Raw genomic sequence first — 21,205 nt, 5'->3', positions numbered from 1 at the left:
TTGTAATATGTTTCTAGTGGTGAGACTAACTCACTACAGTTTAAATTTAGCAAATATCAACCTTACTGTACATGCAGTACATAATTCATCTTTACAAAAACTGTAATTGACCTAAAGGATTTTCTCATGTTCCAAAGGCTGTAATACATTTGTAGTTATGATGCTGACTTACTACAGGTGCGATTTTGCCAATATCTTCCTTACTGCACGTACAGTAGGCCTACATAATAATTCTTAGAAAAAAATACTGTGGTTCACCAAAAAGTTTTTTTTTTCAGTACATAAGGCTGTCATATGTTTGTAGTTACAAGACTGATTTACTACAGGTGAAATTTTGCCAATATCTCCCTTACTGTACATGCAGTACGTCATTCATATTCAAAAACAACTACTGTAATTCAACAAATGGGTTTTTTGTTTTCCAAAGGTTTCAGTATGTTCATAGTGACCAGACTGACTTTCTACAGGTGACATTTTTACAATAACACCCTTAATGTTTGTACAGCACACAACTATTTTATTTTATTAAAAACTAATTCACCTACAACCTTTTTTTCATGTTCTAAAAGTTGTAGTACTCTCCTAATGGCCTTGGATTTAATAGCAAATTATTAATATTCATTTATGTATGGATGTATGTGGGCGTGTGTGCACTTGTGTTTGTATGTATTGTGCATGCCTAATTATTAGACAAGTTGATATTCTGATCATAGTTTTTATTTTAACAAGCACATTTAACAAATTCCACAACACATTAATATTAATAACTACAATTAATTTTATATTTAATAATTTATTAGTGATATATAATTGTCCATGAAGCCTGGAAGTGAAAACATTCATATATCAAGGTGTGCATAATTATTAGGTAGATTTTCTTTTAACAATAAAATGAGGAAAAAAAGTTATTAAGATTGATGTGGTTTGGAATTTGTAAAATGTGCTTGGTTTAAAATTATGATCTGAATACCAACTTGCCTAAAATGTATGAATGCACTGTACACAGACACACACACACACACACTCTTGCATTTGTGGTTTGCGGGGACTCTCAATAGGTGTAATAGTTTTTATACTATATAAACTGTATTTTCTATCACCCTACACCTAAACCTACCCTTCACAGAAAACTAATGGCAACATTTGAATTTCAGAAAAAACTGTTTTGTTTGTTTTTTAAAAGGCTTAAAAAACAAACAAGTTTTTTTCTGAAATTCAAATGTTGCCATTAGATTTACTGGGGCACAGGAAGTGTCCTCATAAACCATGATTATGTTGTAGTACCCATGACATTTGTGTCCTCATAAACCATATATAACACAAAAATAAAAAAAATAAAAAAATTAACGAATATGAATATAAATAATCTGCTGTAGAACCAAAAGCCACTATGAGCGTACTACAACCTTAAGGACATGAAAAATGTGAATTAGGTGAATTTTGGTGAATTAGTTTTTAATGAAAATATGTGAGTGCCATACAAGCAGTAAGGCTGTTATTGTGAAAATGTAACCTGTAGTAAGACAGTCTGGTCACTAGGAATGTACAACAACCTTTGGAAAAAAAAAACACTTTTGGTGAATTTCAGTATTTTTTTCTAAGAATAATTAACCTTTGGAACATAAAAAACCCTTTTGGTCAAATACAGTATATGTATTCGATAATTAATTATGTACTATACAGTAAGGGTGATATTGGCAAACGTTCACCTGTAGTAACTCAGTCTCGCCACTAGGAATGTACTACAATCTTTAGAACATAAAAACCTTTTTTGATGAATTACAGTAATTGTTTTCTAACAATAATTATGTACTGTATGTACAGTAATGGAGATATTGGCAAAACTTCACCTGTAGGAAGTCAGTCTTGTAACTAAAAATGTCCTACAACTAGGGCCGGGACTTGAACGCGTTAATTGAGATTAATTAATTACACAAAAAAGAATGCGTTAATTAAGATTAATTAATTACACAAAAAAAATTCCGAATTTTTAATAACTTATTCACTGGATGAGTTTCGGCAGACCGATTATACTGGAGCACCAACTAGCGTTCATGACTTCAGACAACAACAAACCACAACAGTGAACATGAATGAAGAAGCAGACAAGACCACTTTGGTTGGCCCCTTGGAGGGGATATTTTGTTATAAAAAATGAACGGACGGAAGCTAAAGAGCATGGTTGTGTGCAAGCTATGCAACAAGGAATTTGCATATCACCGCAGCACATGGAGTCTCTAAATTGTTTCTAAATATGCTATTGCTACACTTAATGGCAAAAATTGCACTGGTCTGCTAAACTTGGTTGAACAAAAATAAACAATATTTTGTTGCTTAAGCTTATTCAGTCATTATTCAATGGTATACTATAAATCCATGTTAAAAGAAAAATTACTTCTCACTGTTCTCAGGTCAAATATTTATATGCGATTAAAATGCGATTTAATTTTGATTAATTAATTACAAAGCCTCTAATTAATTAGATTAATTTTTTTAATCGAGTCCTGGCACAACCTTTGGAACATAAAAAAAAAATACTTTGTGTGTACTGTACATACAATAAGGGAGATATTGTCTGTAGCGACCTATTGGTTAAATATTTTCTGTCAGTTTGCCCACAAGAAATTTACTATTGTAAATATAATTTGTATTAATTATTGGACTTCGTTTTGTACTGAGAGGTAAATTTGCAGACGGTCCCTAAAGCAGCCTAGGCGAATATCCAGCGAATATCAAACCTAAAACTAACTTTACCACGCTTATGTAAAGAACGAAATTAGCGCGCGAAAACAGAGCAATTTAAATACATTATAGAAGTGTACTTTTTTCCCCTGGGTATCCGTGACAGGCGCGTATAGCAGTGACAGGTGCGCGAATAGCAGTGACAGGTCGAGTGACAGGCGCGTATAGCAGTGACGGATCGAGTGACAGGCGCGTACAGTTACGGATCGAGTGACCGGCGTGTATAGCCGTGACGGGTCGAGTGACAGGCGCGTATAGCAGTGACGGATCGAGTGACAGGCGCGTATAGCCGTGACGGGTCGAGTGACAGGCGCGTATAGCAGTGACGGATCGAGTGACAGGCGCGTATAGCCGTGACCGGTCGAGTGACCGGCGTGTATAGCAGTGACGGATCGAGTGACAGGCGCGTACAGTTACGGATCGAGTGACCGGCGTGTATAGCCGTGACGGGTCGAGTGACAGGCGCGTATAGCAGTGACGGGTCGAGTGACAGGCGCGTACAGCAGTGACGGGTCGAGTGACAGGCGCGTATAGTGGTGACGGGTTGAGTGACAGGCGCACATAGCGGTGACAGGTCGAGTGGCAGCTGCCACTAGCGGTGACGGGTCGAGTGACAGGTCTCAGTGGCAGCTGCCCCTGCCACGCAAAGATTTTACCCCCTCTCAACAAATTGTAACCATTCATCTCCAAGTACAGCGTCCCTGGGAAGCCCAAACAAAGATGATTGGACTGAGATGAAAATAACAGGGTTTCGACGACATGGCGAAAAACACAAACGCAACTCTTCCTCTTCTCCGTCGGAGCGCAGCAAGACCACGCCCCCCTTTTTGTGTATTGATGTGGGCGGAGGTTAGTCAAAAAACTGTTTTAGTGACATCATTACTGCAGGAACTAGAGGGATGTAGTCCAAACGGGTCGATTTTTGTAGGCGAATTCTGTTAAATAAAATATCTCGCTTGGCATTGAACTTTGAGCTTTAGAATTTTACAGATATTATTCATACTCTAACAACAACATTACACACTAACTAAAGCTTAAAACATGGAATCACGAAGAATGGGACCTTTAAATAAAAAAGTGCATGATAAACTCTCAGAGAGTTAAGTCACCTTAACGAGTCTTCATATTTTCAAATCTAATGCCTGTTATCGGTATACGTCACTGGGTAACACAATTTCAGTCTGACCTGCCCACAAACACTTCCGCTATTAGTGTGTTTACATCATGTTGAGATGCCTGTCATTTTATCAAGGACTGCTTCTCTATTCTTGGCTTTTACCTTCGTTGGCTCCTAATCTTCTTAATTTGGACTAACAAGCTCTCCAAACCACAACCTGTAAGTACGATTGATACTTTATGAGTACATTTTCAATTGAGTGCTCAAAATATCAGGTTTTTGTGCTAATATACGATGTATTTCTAGTCAGGGTTTCCCGAACATGGATTTATTTGTGGTGGGCTGCCACAATATCAAAACTGACCCCCACAAATAGATTTTCCGAAAGGCTTTGACTTCATTGAATAAACATGAGCATTGCAAGTTCCAAAATCAAAAACCGCTGCGGGTGTTTTTATATTACTGTTTTCAGAAAAAGTCCGATGTCATTTTCATTCCATCTTGCAAGTAATGAATGATAAATCAAACAAATGAATGTTTGTGAGCTCAGTGCTGCTTTGTATACACCCGTTACCGGTGAAATCTCTATCTCTCCCTCTCTAATAGCACCCCCTGCTGGCAGAAAAATAATTTGCATATTTATATATGGGGGTGTTGGAGTGCCACCACAAATAAAGTGTAAAGCTGTGGAAAAGACTATTAGTGCAGCTTTAGGTTTCCAGGTAAAGCATATTAATTACTCTCTTACCGAAGTACTTCTGATATTTTGCTATGAACCCACTATTTCCGAATGTGTTGATTATTGTAGACTGTCATTGTTCTAATTACTTTGTTTAATAATAAAGAATGTAGTGTAGCACACACAGACTTTATAATCATTGGGAAATTGCTGTTTATTTTGCTGCACAGGTGGCTGCGCCATCTTGGAAAATCTTGGGAAATCCTAACCCCGCCCACCTTCTAACGCAGCACGCTTCACTCAGCTCGCTCTGCAAATTCGGTTATCTCTGTGTATATTTTAGGCAACGAAATATGTTATAAAACACCATACTAACTATTTTCGTTTTCATTAAAAGAAATCTTAAACATTATAGCCACACAAATGTGGTTCAGGCAACGCATATTGATTATATTCAACTACACATAACGTTTGCCTATTTATGAAAAAACAAAATATAAAACACAAACCTGCCTCTTTTCATTTTAAATATAATATAAAAATATTAAACATTTTATGGTCCAGGCAATAAGTGCATTTGTACTAAACAACAGATTTTGCAGTAAACAACATTACAGATCATCTTCGTTGTATTAAAATTTAAAATGACAAAACTCAACCCAGTCTCTTTTTGTTAAATTTCAGTTTTATCAATATTAACCATTATAAAAGTATAAGTAAAAGGTATAAGAAGCTATACAAATAAAGCAAACAATTCAGTTAAACATACAAAGTCAGCGCTCTAGTCTAACCATACATCGGTAAAGTTAAATAGCTTATAAAGTTATGAAACTTCCCCTCAGCCAAAACGATTGCCCAGGGAAAAAAATATAGATTTACGAGACCAAAAATCGCCCATTAGATATACACAAGATGAATTATATCTCATGTTTAACCACCACAGAGACGCCAGAGTCCGCGGGCATTGGCGGCAAACTTTAGAAGGTCTAGCCGAGGAAAGACTGCTTCAGGCGGGGTACATGAACGCCGAGCACCCGGTCATCGCTGGATCAACTGGATAAAATTTTCATAAATCTTTAAATAAACCACAGATTTGAGCTTTAAACAACTACATTCTCGCCTGAAAACCTCTTAAAACTACATTTCATGATACAGAAACAGTAGTATTATATGTCAACTGTATTAAAAAATGGCGCTTCTTGTTGTCATTCTCCGTGGCGCTGCCTTGTCAGCTGTCAATCAAGCTGTCACTCAAAGTTAACCACACCCTTATTGTCATATATTTTATATCTAAATACAATCTAAACTAACGAGTTAGAAAAAAAATCACCCCCCTCACAGTTGTCAGGCACTCGGAAGCTATCGAAAAATACAATAAAAGTCCATGGGACCAACTTGTAAAAACATGAATTTATGCTGTGAAAACGGACATTTTAACATGGGGGCTATGGACATTTGCTCCCTTTTGGGACCTTCCCCTGGCGGATTTTCGATGTATTGCAGTTTTTCGCACTTCCGGGTAGGCTTCATTTTTCAGATCAGAATGTTGCCGCTTGATGCACACAGACAACGCGTAAAACTCCGCATTTGAACAGTCAATAGCAAATACTACAAAACATACTTACAGTAGCTGATTCAGAAGCACCAGAGTCTCGTAACAAAGTCAGAATTACCTTCTCTCCTAGGTTCACGAAACAGTCGTCCATAAAATGTGCTGCTGTTCTGTTGTAAGAAATCTTAAAGATTCCTAAATGCATCTACTTTCAGAAGGCCAAATAATGCTTTTACTTTCACCTAGATACACACAGCATCTCCCTGACATGGCTGTTTCAACTCTAACTGCGGTTACTGAAACCACGGCTTCTTACTTTGCATGAACGTTTGAACGGCATTACGCAAATATTTCCACATAGTGATGTAGACATAGGGGCGTGTTTGGATAAGTGGCAGAGTCTTAACTTTGATAAAGAATATGTCTTTGGATTTTAGAATTTTAGTCTTTGCAACTTTACAGATCTTCTTTATGCACCAAGAGCTAGTTACACTCCAAAGAGAAAGGAAAAATGTTAATCACATCATATGACCCCTTTAAGGTGCTTCCCAATCTGCCTACTTATAAACTATTCTATGCCACTTTAGGTGAAATTGTGTGAGTAAAGTGTTGACACTGAAAATTCCAAAAAGATAAAGTTCTTTTTAAATACATGGATGACACACACAAAAAAAAGGGGACTGTTGGAATGTTGAGTATGTGTACACAAATAATCTCTAAAGATTATTATAATTTTTTTACATTCAAGCACATTCTTGACCAGATGAGCGTATGATCATATAGAGGAAATGCATCGGCCATTGATTATTATACAAAATACAAAATTATTGTCCAAGCACAGAGAGTAAAAAATTTCAGTAAACCATGGTTAGTTACAGTACAATCTTAAAAATTATATTTTTTGCAGTGATTCCAAAGAACAACCATAAAACCTTTCAGTGAACAGATCATAAAATAATCTTTTTTTTCTTAGTTTTAAGAACACTTTAAAGACTAAAAACTTGTTTTCCATTTTAAAAAAACTTTTGTGCAATGGAAAAATCCCATGGGTGTTTAAGAATCTTTATTTTTTTAAGATTGAATGACTGCATGCACAGATTTCTCTGCACGGTTAGGAAACCGTATGATGTGGAGACTCACAATATACAATCACATATCCAGTATTCTATTTCTCAGCACCACGATGAAGAGAAAAACAGAACTATGTCAAAGAGCCCAGATTGGTACGAAATGGCATGATTCAGCAATAATGCAACAAAAACTTGCTAGTATGTCGTCCTGAAATCTATGTATGCATTCAGGTGTATTCCTTTGAGTTAAAGGTCATATATAAATGCTTGTAAAAAAAAAAAGAAGAAAAAAAATACTTTGGCTTTGTCATTTCCACATTTAAGATTTTCTCTTCACATTACTATGGGAATACATTAGAATACGTCAATATATGACAACTACACTTAGACCTTCACCTTACACAATCACACTCCAATTCTAGCACTCAGCCCAACATATTTCCTTTGTTGGATATCAAGAACTTACCTAGCAAAGTAAACTATTTTTAAATTGCTTTGCTTTGTGAGATGTCCCCAGACTGGTGAACCTTTTGCACAGTGCCATGTGCAACGCATGTCTAAACAATCCTCCCCCTCTGAGAGCACACAACTGCACAACTGTGTCAGCTTCACTCCCATCACCAAACACCATGTGACACTGCCAGGATGACAACAAAAACAAACAAAAACAATTAAAGAAAAAGAAAAGCAGAAATTATGTAAAGAAACAACCACTTCAGAAGAAGCAAAAAAATACTGATGTTTTATGAAAATACCCAGGTGAAGTGCCCAAGTGTTCAGAGTTGGGCTGCATTGGTGTGGTTGTAGCCTAGTTTTGTAAAGTGTGCTATTGAGTCATTCCATTCAGTTTTTCCATTACTGGCTTTAATTCAATTAGAAACTCTCGCCGAGCAACATTCTTCAAACTCAGAGCTGACTGGACACAAATATGGGAGCTGAAAACCAAAGCAGTTGTACGATAGCATTTGGAAATGCCACATCTGTAAGTAACAACAGCACTGTGTATTTCATAATGGGGTCTTTAAGGCTGATCACAATGTACCTCATCAATGCAATCACTGCTATATATCAGACCACAGCTTTGATGGCCTGCTTCCAATATAGCAATTCCACATCCTTTACTGTTTGGACAGCATCCAAACACAATCCTCAGAGTCAAAGACTTAGAGTAAATGGAATATCACTCTATTGAACACGCTGATCAGAACTCATTCAGGCTTCTGAAGACCCTGATGGGCTGACGCTGTGAAACCCAATAGGTTTCCACAATCCCGTTCATTAGCTCTGTCACTGATGTAAGCTTTGAGTACCACCACGGGTAAATGAATGTACTGACCTGCAAAGAGAATACAATTCCAAGGGTGAGCCAATAACCTCATGCACCATAAGATGCCACCGGGGAAATATTTGCAAACTACTTTTCATACAAGGTGATCAATCGCCCACTAATAGCCTTCAGTTTTCTATGAGGTTTATTCACAATTACATTAATAATGGATTTGAACGGAACGAGTCAATGAACGTCTACTATTAACATGAACTCTTTAGTCATTTGAGCTTAATTAAATCAAGAAATCTTTTTCATTTTGTACCAAGTACAAATACAACACTACAAGTGCCTTCCCTTGTTGCAAGATAGATAAGAAGCTATTTTATATCAGACACTCCACTGTTATGAGCTTTAAAGTGAAAACAGGATGATAAATGAGCTCTCCAGCCCACACAATTTGTGTGTAGGCCTTAACGTGTCAACCACTGCAAACTCAAGAACATGCTTTGAGTGTGCCATTCAAGCACGCTTCTCTAAACAAAATAGGTGCTGCATTTTAAAGAGGACAAGCAGTAAATACCCGACCTCGACTCTTCAGATCACATGTGTCACTGAAAATAAAGCGCTGCTCGAGCTTACCTCCAGATTTGTCCGAGCTGTAAGATGTGAATGACGGACTGCAACAGCCAGATACAGATAGAACAGGACGCTGAGCGTGTCTTACTAGTCCGGGCTGCGGTAGCGCTGTTGCTGCTGTTGCTTGTGGTGTTGCTCTTGCTCGCCGTGGACGCCTGTCTTTGAGGCGTAGTCGGGTGGGCTCCAACGTCTCCGTGCGAAGCGGAGCAGCTGAGCAGCTTCCCGTCCATGTGTGAGCAGCTCGCCGCGCCGCCCCCGGAGCTCTCCTCGGTGCTGAAATCATGGACGAACCAGCGGAAACTGAAGACCTGCACGGAGAACGAGCCGAGCACCACAAAAAACAGCGTGAGCCCGAACCACCAGTAGTCGCGGCGGAGGTAATAGTCGACCGAAAGCCAAATATCAGTGCCCACATCCGCGAAATACACCGCCACTGCGGCGAGGATCCACAAACAGTCCCAGACCGTGTATTTCTGCTGCTCCCTGCCGAGGCGTAGACATGTCGAATTTGAGCCACAGCACCTCGACTCCCCGTTGACGAAGTCCGCCTCTCCGGTTCCAGAATCCGGCTGCGATCCCGGGGCTAGACCTTGAACCGAACCCGAGTGATCTGAATTCTGCAAAGGCGTAAATGCTACATCGCTTTTCTTCATCTTTAGCACCCCGTCGGATTTCGCGGCCATTGTAGCAGCTTTGTCTTCTCACCGTTTTACGCGTCTTCTCCTCGGCTTCTCTATACCAGGCGAAGAGACACTGGGCTGGGCGACCTCCTCTTCCGCCAGCTACAGCGCCGCCTGCTCATAACAAAGCAACACTTCCTTTCGGTAGCGGGTACGAACCATATGCTCTCCCGTGGCTCCTACTTAAAACTATGACATCATTCCTTTGCAACTCTTCTTCAGGATCACATCGTGGTGTTCAATATCCAGCTATTGCAGCACAGCCTTCCACTAACTCCACATTCAGGCATAAAAATAATGTCTACGGCAGCGGCGAATTAAAGAGGCGACCGCTCGGTTGCTATGGCATTTGTAAACGTGCAGTTTTGAAATCCACCCTGAACTGAACACGCTGTCCACCGGACGCGAGCGGCGCGTCAAAAGTAAATAGGTCCGTTGTGGCGGTTTTTCACGCGATGTACAGATACTGCAGAAACTTTATTATGCTGAAATAAAATTATTTAATTTACAAATATATCTGTGTCAGCTTTATTCGTTACATTTTAATAACTTCTGACTGTTGGAACAAACCCAGCATAGTGCAGTTTCTGGTCAAATTTAAATAGCTTTTTATAAAATATATTTTATATATATATTCTTTACATATGATTATATATAAAGACTAGCCTCTATATATATATATATATATATATATATATATATATATATATATATATATATATATATATATTTATATATATGATTATATATATATAATCAGTTATTATATAATAAATACATTTTGTATACCAATGGGTTTTTCTTAATGTTGGATAGTTATCTATCCTTTTTACTGTTACTGAAGTCATCGAGCTCACAGCTGATTGGTTCGTGTTAGTAAACGTAAGATGACGTGCAGCTTCCAGATTTCCACTAAAGACAGATTGAAGCCGCCCGGTGCGTGATCGGTAACCTGCGTTTGTAACATGTATGTTATATACATATAGCCTTGCAAAACACTTGCAAAAAGACGGGAATATAGCTTTTTTTTTACGCATTTTAATCTAAACAATAACAGTAGACATGTTTTACATAAGCTGAAAAGAATAAAATGCTTCCATGTTTGGTATTTTTAATAGAAGTACCATATTATAAGCTTTATTTAACCTTTAATAATCTTAATAAACTATAATAAAACCGTTTTCCTTCAAACGCGTCCTCGTCTCGTATAATGGCTAAAGGGTTCAGCACCACGGAAAGCTCCTGCTATCAGTTCATTATTGTGGCTCATTGTGCACTATGCAGAAGGTCTGCCATAAACAACCAGCTCCACATATCACTATAAGGACACTCCAGTGTCATCGGACGTATTGTGCTGGGTGGGCTAACTGGCGTCATTATTGAATTTATTGGCACACTTGAGCACGGCGCTGTATTGTCGACACGCCCTCTGCTCGCCGGTAACACATAAAGCGAGTCACTCGCTTTGAAAAACAGCCACTATGACACACACACACACACACACACACACACACATACTGAATGGTGTTAAGATATTGCATTGATTCAAGTCTAACGGGGAGAAAATTAGCATATCACACCAGCTGCTGCTGCCAGGTAAGTATCATATGCATTAATGAGGCACATCGCCCACAAAAATACGTTATAAAAGATAAATCAGCAAGGCTCTGACGTACGCAGCTCTAACACTATGATAGCCCTGAGCTTATTGCCTCAAGTTTTAAACTTCACATGCTGTTTGGGATTGGGCATTGAAACAGATGGCGTCAAACCGTCAACATTAAGTGGGCTGTCGTGAATTGACTTCAATAATAGACTTGAGAGATGCAACAGAGATGAAATCTCGCTAGTTAATTACAGCACGGACGATGCAGCGTTTAAGGTACCACGTTCTGTATTTGTGTGTGTGTGTGTGTGTGTGTGTGTGTTTTATACACATAGGCTACACATAAATACACAACGTGGTATCTTAAATGCTGCACCATAAGTTTTTTCTTATAATTATATTTCACACACACACACACACACACACACACACACACACACACACACACACACACACACACACACACACATATGAAAAAATTACAATTATAAGATTTTTTTTTCCTGTAACCATTTACAAAGTCAGCAAGTGTATGATCAGTTTGCCAGGGGTTTACTTGTATTCCATAGCTTTTCAAGCTATAAGTAGCTTTCCATGGTCAAGGACCTCCCCATATAAGCCAAGACTGACATATTTGTCATGTTCAGGGCGTCAAAGTGTAAAGTCAATGTCCCTACAGTAACAGACCGGCATGCAACCAATAAATCTTTCATTCAATTATATCGTCTTCAGTTGTCAAGAGTCTATGAACTTAATATAATTTTGAAAATCCAGTGGTTTTTTGATTCTGATAAGAAATTATTGCCTAGTTAATACATATATGCCTAGAGTGACTTTCTTCTATTAGGGAGATATACATACAGTACATTAAATTAAAATTAAATTAAATGTATGCATTTAGCAGACGCTTTTATCCAAAGCGACTTACAGTGCATTCAGGCTATCAATTTTTACATATCATGTGTTCCCGGGGAATCGAACCCCCAACCTTGCACTTGATAACGCAGTGCTATACCAATTGAGCTACAGAAACACAACAGACAGACAAAATAACAAACAGTACAGACACAAATACAGGTGAGCAAGTCAAATCTTAATTAGAAGGCTAGACAGAAAACAACAAAGTAAGAGGGAAGGAAAGATATGAACTGGAATATAATTATCACCAGCTCTGGGTTCAGCATAAACACAGCAGGCTCTTCAATGGCTCCGCTACACCTCGAGCTCTGCCTGTATGGCACCTGGACAAGCTTCAGAAAATGATGCCATCTGTCATCATCAGAAGTGGCAGGGGTAAGCAGCCCGTTGTGACTTATGGGCAATGTTTTGGCAGGTCCATTTCAGGCCCCACGGACACATAGACAGCGATCAGATCACCTACACCTCAGGTGTGGGTTTGAGCTGCTGGTTCAAGCTTAGGCTGGTCCTTCTTTTCTTCTGAATGAATAACAGAGGCTGCCTGCGTTAGCTATTAAGAAGTGTTTGCTGCTCATTGGAGACCGGCCTCCCTGAGCTACCTCAGTATAATTACAGCTGTCTTCTCTTATTGATCTGAACAGGCTCTTTGTGAAAAGACTGTACCCAGCCCTTCATGCACTCACGCCAGCCGTTTAAAGATTCAATCTTAATGACATCAGCAATCAGACAGTCAGACAGCCATCACACAGTTCCAAGCTATTGTTCTGGCCCATAAATTAAATGTGTGTGCATTTAGATTCCAGTCAGCATCCTCCATAAAAATGGAAGTCTCAGTACAGGATTATTTTATTAATAAGGTGTGCATTTAGCGTTTATTCCTCTTTGAATGTGAGCTGTGTGACATCCAGAGCAAACGTTATCCAGCATCCTAAGCTGTCATTACACAGCACTAAAAAAAAAAAATCATGCCAGAGAACTCAGCCGCATGAATGTACTGTGGCACTCGTGCTTCCATACATCAGCATTATCAGACAGACTTCATCCATCCACGCTCGCTCGCTCACTTAATCTCCCCTTCAGAGCTCTGACGAACACACAAAACCATTATGGCACATATTAACCTCTAGTTCGAGATCTTTTCGGTCATGACACATATAACAAAAAGAAGAGAGATCATTGCAACAAGCCGAGTGGAAACATAAAAGGCTGTTGCATGTGGTCCTCTGAGGCATGTGATGCTCTGCTGAAAATAACATCACTTGGATCTTATTGTTATTCACCATTCAGCAAAAACGGAAAGGTTAAATGGATTAAAGGCATTGAATAATTTGCTGTAGGCAAACATGAAAGCCCAGTTGCCGTTTTAATGAATATTCCAGGTTAAACTGCAGCCTATAGATTCACAACAGCGTTTCACACAGAATAAATGCTGCGTTTCTATCAACGTTCTGTAGACGCTTCAGTTGTGACATGAATGACAGCCTGTAGTTGCTCAGCAACACACCATCATTTCTCAGGTTTTGTGCATGAGCTTCTAGTGAGACAGCTACCCATTGTGACAGACCCTGGAAGAGATTCTTATACAGTGAGTTGTCAAGCAGAAACTGGGCCACTGGCCTCTGCATGCTTCATAGACAGGCGAGTTAAAATACCCCCAGTCACTGTAAAGCACAGGATGACACATTAGGGCTTGTTCAGCCATCCAAATATGCCCTGCCATGAGAATCTTTACACAACTGAGTTAAACAGCTCCACTGTGAACAAAAGAAGCAGCACATCTGATACAAATCAAACGGCCAATCATTGAGGTGTACCGTATCAAAGGATTAATGACTCCACATTTAGAACATGTAAAGGATTTAAAGGGACGGTTCAGCTATAAAATCTGCTATTATGTGCTTTTATACACTTACCGTTCAAATGTTTGAAATTGGTAAGAGTGTTGACCAAACATTTCTTACTAATTTGCTTGTTTATTTGATCAAAAGTTAGTAAAACGGTAATATTGTTACAATTAACAATTGTCACCCCATCCCAAATTATATATCAACTGCAAACTTAAAATCTTAAAATTAATCCTTTAAAACCCATTTTAAAATCATGCATGTATTGCATACATTATATGTAAGAAACATAAAATATTCCTGATGTAAATATTATAATATATAAAAATATTCTAAAGTAATGTATTTTTAAGAAGTAATTTATTTCTGTGATGACAAAGCTGAATTTTTAGCAGCCATTATTCAGTCTTCAGTGACATTCTAACATGCTGATTTGCTGCATAATAAATATTTCTTCTTATTATCAATGTCGAAAATTGTACTGCTTAATATTTTGTGTAAAGTATTATGCATTTTGTTTCAGGATAAAAAAAACAGCATTTATTTGAAATAAAAAAACTTATGTTATTTATGTTAACATTATGTCTTAACAGTCATCTTTGATTCATTTAATGCATCTTTGCTAAATAAAAGTAGACATTTCTTAAATAAAAATAAATAATAAAAATAAATAGGTAAAAATAAATAAATATAAATATGTAATACTTTATATTATGGAACAATAGTTATTAGCATGCAATATTAACATATTATAGCATACTGTCTGTTCATTAATACTAAAGCACATATTAATGTATTATTCTGACCATATTCTAGGTCTCTTAACCCTACCCCATAACAAAACATAACTACTACAGCAACTGCCTTACTTACTATAAATACACAACAATTATGAGGTAATTGAGGGAAAACTCTGAATCAATTGTGAATGTAAAAAAATAAAACAATCTTAGTGACCCCAAACTTTTGAATGCTATGTATATATGTTATAAAACTATAAAGCTATGAACTACTAATGATCCTACCGTCTTTATTCTCTGCTGAATGCATAAATCTATGATTGAACCACCAAGATGGTGATGATGCATTTCATTAGACAGTTAGCACTGAGTGCATCCACCAACTAAAAAATATCTGATGCTTTTTGTCCCTGATCCCTCTGTTCAAACACTGAATTAAAGTAAATGCAGCATAGAAAATATTTAAAATTAAATGACCCTTGGACATTTTGCTTTTTGCCTTTTAAATGAGATTAAATTAAACTAGTATGCAGTACAAATACTGAAATACTGCTTGCTTTTAACTAGACGTGCATATACAATATATGCAGGGTTCAAGTGCAAATGGTATGAGAGCAGAAGGTACAAGAACAGCAGAGGTCTAGGAATATAAATAGAGAAGACGAAGTGTACAGTAATAATGGGCTATAAATGGCAGATGACCATCGTGGTGGAAATGACTGTGTGCTATTGCCAGTTCAAGAAAAGTGCAGAAATTAGTAAAAGTCAGGATTTATACAGTCAAAATAATAATCTAAACATTCTTCATTACAAATTACAACCACACATATTAAGAATATCATTGTGACTATTGTAAAACGAAAGTAGTCTAAATGAGAACCAGGGCTTTCAAGCTTCAAAATTACAAAAAAGCACCAAGGATGTATCTTAATCGAGGCCCATATTATACTTACTTAAACAAATTACCTGAAGTCACATCAGTACAACATCTGTAGCCTATTGGCAGACATTCCGATTGAAAATGTTATTGACCCCTTTCTTTATATGTCCAAAAAAACTGCACATATTGCCTCTGCTCAGCTCACTGCATTCTGCTGCCAGAATACATTCAAGACACTGTTTCCATCTTATAATGCAGCCAACATTCTGAATCTTTACTGTCCACAAGCCATTATCAAACCCTATAGCCTGTGACCATTCTTAATGGGACTTTGTGGACCAACTTCAATATTTGGCTCATCTAATTATGCAATTTGTATCTATCACTGGCGCTGCAATGTTTTGAGATTATACTGGTACTTCCTTGTTAATAGAACAGGATTAGTTTTAATGCTAGGCTCGTGTCTTTTCCTACTGAAGTAATTGCCACAAATATAAATGTATGAAAAAGTGTAGATAAATGTAAGCACTAAGACACATTTGGCTTTGGAAATATGGCATCTGCCAAAAGTGTCAATGTAAACGTAAATAAATCACACTTTTTGCTTGCATTTCTAAAAATAATTATGATATGTCAACACATAATGCCAACATATGGTACATCCATATGACAACAGTTTATAGAAATAAGGGTGATAATGTGAACGAGAAAAGGACAATAAAGAATTCTACTGGTTCGTTTGCCACATGCAAATGCTACTCTTTAATTTTCACAATAATTTGTCTGTTTGTCTAATTATATTATACAACCTGTTTAATATTTTTGAATGAATATACCTTTATTCAGCAAAAATGCATGAAATTGATTAATAAATCGTAAAAAAGTAATTGTAAAATGTTGATGTGTGTGTGTTTGTGTGTGTGTGTATATATATATATATATATATATACATATATATATATATATACAGTGGGAAAGTGTTCAGACCCCCTTAAATTTCTTTTTTCTTTTTTCCTCATTAATGTACACACAGCACCCCATATTGACAGAAAAACACAGAATTGTTGACATTTTTGCAGATTTATTAAAAAAGAAAGAACTTAAATATCACATGGTCCTAAGTATTCAGACCCTTTGCTGTGACACTCACATATTTAACTCAGGTGCTGTCCATTTCTTCTGATCATCCTTGAGATGGTTCTACACCTTCATTTGAGTCCAGATGTGTTTGATTATACTGATTGGACTTGATTAGGAAAGCCACACACCTGTCTATATAAGACCTTACAGCTCACAGTGCATGTCAGAACAAATGAGAATCATGAGGTCAAAGGAACTGCCTGAAGAGCTCAGAAACAGAATTGTGGCAAGGCACAGGTCTGGCCAAGGTTACAAAAAGAAATCTGCTGCACTTAAGGTTCCTTGAAGCACAGTGGCCTCCATAATCCTTAAATGGAAGACTTTTGGGACAACCAGAACCCTTCCTAGAGCTGGCCGTCCGGCCAAACTGAGCTATCAGGGGAGAAGAGCCTTGGTGAGAGGTAAAGAAGAACCCAAAGATCACTGTGGCTGAGCTCCACAGATGCAGTCGGGAGGTGGGAGAAAGTTGTAAAAAGTCCACCATCACTGCAGCCCTCCACCAGTCGGTGCTTTATGGCAGAGTGGCCCGATGGAAGCCTCTCCTCAGTGGAAGACACATGAAAGCCCCCATGGAGATAGCTAAAAAAAACACCTGAAGGATTTTCTGGTCTGATGAGACCAAGATAGAACTTTTTGGCCTTAATTCTAAGCGGTATGTGTGAAGAAAACCAATGCTCAATAACGAAGGAGTGGCTTCACAACAACTCCGTGACTGTTCTTGAATGGCCCAGGCAGAGCCCTGACTTAAACCCAATTGAGCATCTCTGGAGAGACCTGAAAATGGCTGTCCACCAACGTTTACCATCCAACCTGACAGAACTGGAGAGGATTTGCAAGGAGGAATGGCAGAGGATCCCCAAATCCAGGTGTGAAAAACTTGTTGCATCTTTCGCAAAAAGACTCATGGCTGTATTAGATCAAAAGGGTGCTTCTACTAAATACTGAGCAAAGGGTCTGAATACTTAGGACCATGTGATATTTCTGTTTCTTATTTAATGAATGTGGAAAAAATGTCAACAATTCTGTGTTTTGTTTTCTGTCAATATGGGGTGCTGTGTGTACATTGAGGAAAAAAAAAAAGAACTTTTGATGATTTTAGCAAATGGCTGCAATATAACAAAGAGTGAAAAATTTAAGGGGGTCTGAATACTTTCCGTACCCACTGAATCCTTTTATTCTTTAAAATCACCAATAAACGCTGCCTGTAAGTGTTTAGAAGCTTCGGTCACCTCTCTACTACAGTCTTGGCTCATTCCTTGCCTGAAAAAGCTTCCAGATCACCGATAACCTTTGTTTTCACATTGCCACAGCTTTCTTTAAATTCAACCAGATGTTTTCAATGAGATATTTTGCCTCTTTTGCAGCAGACATACTGCTGATCCATGGGTCCAAAAAGTTCCAGTTTGGTCACACCATTACATAAAACGTTCTTATAGAGCTCCACATGTCTACACAAATGAATTTTAGCTAGTTCATGACGGCCTTTTGTTCTTCTTGATCAAGAGTGGTATTCATTGAGATGTCTCAACATGAAGGCCGTACTTGTCTAGTGTTCTTCTTACACACTGCATTGAAATGTTTTTCATCCTTTCGTCATGTCATCTTGCAAGTCTTTGGCTTTACACTGAAGGTTTTTCTCAGTTGCTCTGATTAAACATTTTATGATATTGTGGTTTTTCTTCAACAGCCTCAAAGGTTTTCGGTTACAACACACTTTAAAGGTCCTATGACATGAAAATTTCACTTTCTGAGGTTTTTTAACATTAATATGACTTCCCCTAGCATGTATGTGGTCCCCAAGTTTCAAAAAAATTCTAATCGGTGTAAATCGAGATTTTGCTATCTTTCTCTGCCTTTGAGAAAATGAAAGCTCAAACGGGCTGATCTGGAATCTCCTCTTTGTGACGTTGTAAAGAGAAATGTTACCCCCCCTTTCTCTGCTTTGCCCGCCCAAATATTTACATATAATTCAGTCGCAATGTCAGCACAGGCGTTACAAACAGACTTTTATGATATGGATTCGACAGCACCGGCACAAACAGTGAGTAACCCTGTTCATTAATGCCTGATCTGTGATCAGTGATTTCTGATGTGTAGCTAATTCTTTAAGTTCACATAGACTTTCTTTCTAAATCGTTTAATACTGTTTATGCATCAGTGAATCAAGCCAGTGACTAAACGATCAACTTCACGTTGTTTCTCTTAGTAGCATGAAACAAATCTGTTATTTAAATTGTGATTTAACTACAGAGAGCGATCAAAGAACGCTCCCTTTTTTCGGAGCTGTCACACATAGCGAGTACATCTGCACACTTGCCTAAACTGCCTTTACAATGAATGACGCTTTATGCTGCACAACAAAGCTCTTACTGTATTCATGTGTTTGCTGTTAGTTGTGGTGAAAGCATTTTGTGAGAGAAAGCGTGTTGCAATAATGACGAGATGACTGCATTCACGCGATAAACAGACTCTGTCTACTCAATACTCATCACTGCAGCCTTTCATGTGATGGGAAAAGATCGAAAAAATAATTATATAATCAACAAATCCACGATTTGTTAATCTCGACAGGTGTAGTATATATATATATATATATATATATATATATATATATATATATTTATTTGAGAGGGTTCCACGTGTAATACGCATTTCAAATGCAAAGATGTCAGCCAATCACAACAGTTGTCGTTTACTCGGAGTCTCACAGCAGACACGCCCCTTCAAACAGAGCATTCAAGCCAGAGGGCTAATATCAGGATATAAAAAATGCTTTTTATTTCTAAATTTTAAATGTAAAAATCATACTAACAATATAAGTACACCTAAGGAAACATTAAAAAGCATTTAAAGAAAAGGAAATAATCCATGTCATGGGACCTTTAAGTTAAGGAATAGGCCTTTAATGTTCAAGTTTCAAGTTTATTTGTATAGCGCTTTTTACCAAATAAATCGTTACAAAGCAACTTTACAGAAAATTATGTTTCTACAATATTTAGTAGTAGCTAGTAGTTTGTGCACGTTTGACAGGATTTTAGAAAAAAAAATAATAATAATAACAATACAAGACGTAGTCAGCTAGACTATGAACTATCAATATTATTAATTAATAGTAATTATATGATGCAGTCACACATGTAGCTATAATTGTTAGTTCTGTTTGTTGATTCAAGGTTAGGATCATCTGGGGTCCTCTGAGGGTCAGCATCATCTCTTCTCAGGTGTTCTGGATCCAGACTGGAGCTTGTGTAAATCCTAGTTACCACGGCAAAACATAGAAACAAAATAGAGACATCATTAGCATAGCTGCTGATCCAACAAAGTAAAATTAGTTTGACCCAAGCTAAAGAATAAAAATGCAGATGCAACTACACTCACAATTTAAGAGATACATTATTCGAATGCTTGGCGAAAGAGATGCGTTTTTAATCTAGATTTAAACAGAGAGAGTGTGTCTGAACCCCGAACATTATCAGGAAGGCTATTCCAGAGCTTGGGAGCCAAATGTGAAAAAGCTCTACCTCCTTTAGTGGACTTTGCTATCCTAGGAACTACCAAAAGTCCAGCGTTTTGTGACCTTAGGGTGCGTGATGGGTTGTAGCGTGGTAGAAGGCTAGTTAGGTACGCAGGGGCTAAACCATTTAGGGCCTTATAGGTAAGTAATGATAAGTTGTAACTGATACGGAACTTAATAGGTAGCCAGTGCAGAGACTGTAAAATTGGGGTAATATGATCATATTTTCTTGACCTGGTAAGGACTCTAGCTGCTGCATTTTGGACGACCTGTAGCTTGTTTATTGATGAAGCAGGACAACCACCTAGGAGTGCATTACAATAGTCCAGTCTAGAGGTCATAAATGCATGAACTAGCTTTTCTGCATCAGAAACAGATAACATATTTCGTAGCTTGGCAATGTTTCTAAGATGGAAGAATGCAGTTTTTGTAACATTGGAAATATGATTTTCAAAAGACAATTTGCTGTCCAATATAACACCCAGATTTCTGACTGTAGAGGAAGTAACAGTACATCAGTCTAGCTGCAGATTGTAATCTACAAGATTCTGTGTATGTGTTCTTTGGTCCAATAATTAATATCTCTGTCTTATCCGAATTTAATTGGAGAAAATTATTTGTCATCCAATCTTTTACATTTTTAACACACTCTGTTAGCTTAGATAATTGGGAAGTTTCATCTGGTCTCGTTGAGATATATAGCTGAGTATCATCAGCATAACAGTGGAAGCTAATTCCGTATTTTCTAATAATATTACCAAGGGGCAACATGTATATTGAAAATAGAAGGGGACCTAGGACGGATCCTTGTGGCACT

At 37.8% G+C, this 21,205-nt stretch overlaps 1 protein-coding gene across 2 annotated transcripts in view; it reads right to left on the bottom strand.

The window, feature by feature from the left end:
- The window catches only part of xkr4 (XK related 4), a 74,925-nt gene extending 64,697 nt beyond the window's left edge, over positions 1-10,228 (bottom strand). The window contains exons 1-2 of one of the 2 annotated variants that reach the window (XM_059501828.1): positions 9,070-10,228; positions 7,142-8,496 (exon numbers count right to left, since the gene is read on the bottom strand). In XM_059501828.1, coding sequence (XP_059357811.1) covers positions 8,448-8,496; positions 9,070-9,749 — 729 coding nt within the window. In that variant the 5' untranslated portion in view covers positions 9,750-10,228 and the 3' untranslated portion in view covers positions 7,142-8,447. Of the gene's footprint in view, positions 1-7,141; positions 8,497-9,069 lie in introns of those variants that run through there. The other variant, XM_059501827.1, reaches the window with a different exon arrangement.
- Between the last annotated feature and the right edge of the window lie 10,977 nt (positions 10,229-21,205).

Source organism: Carassius carassius, chromosome 20 (assembly GCF_963082965.1).
Source record: "Carassius carassius chromosome 20, fCarCar2.1, whole genome shotgun sequence".
Classification (NCBI taxonomy): Eukaryota; Metazoa; Chordata; class Actinopteri; order Cypriniformes; family Cyprinidae; genus Carassius; species Carassius carassius.
Note: the sequence above shows the minus strand (reverse complement) of the source record. Positions and strands in the feature narration are given on the sequence as shown.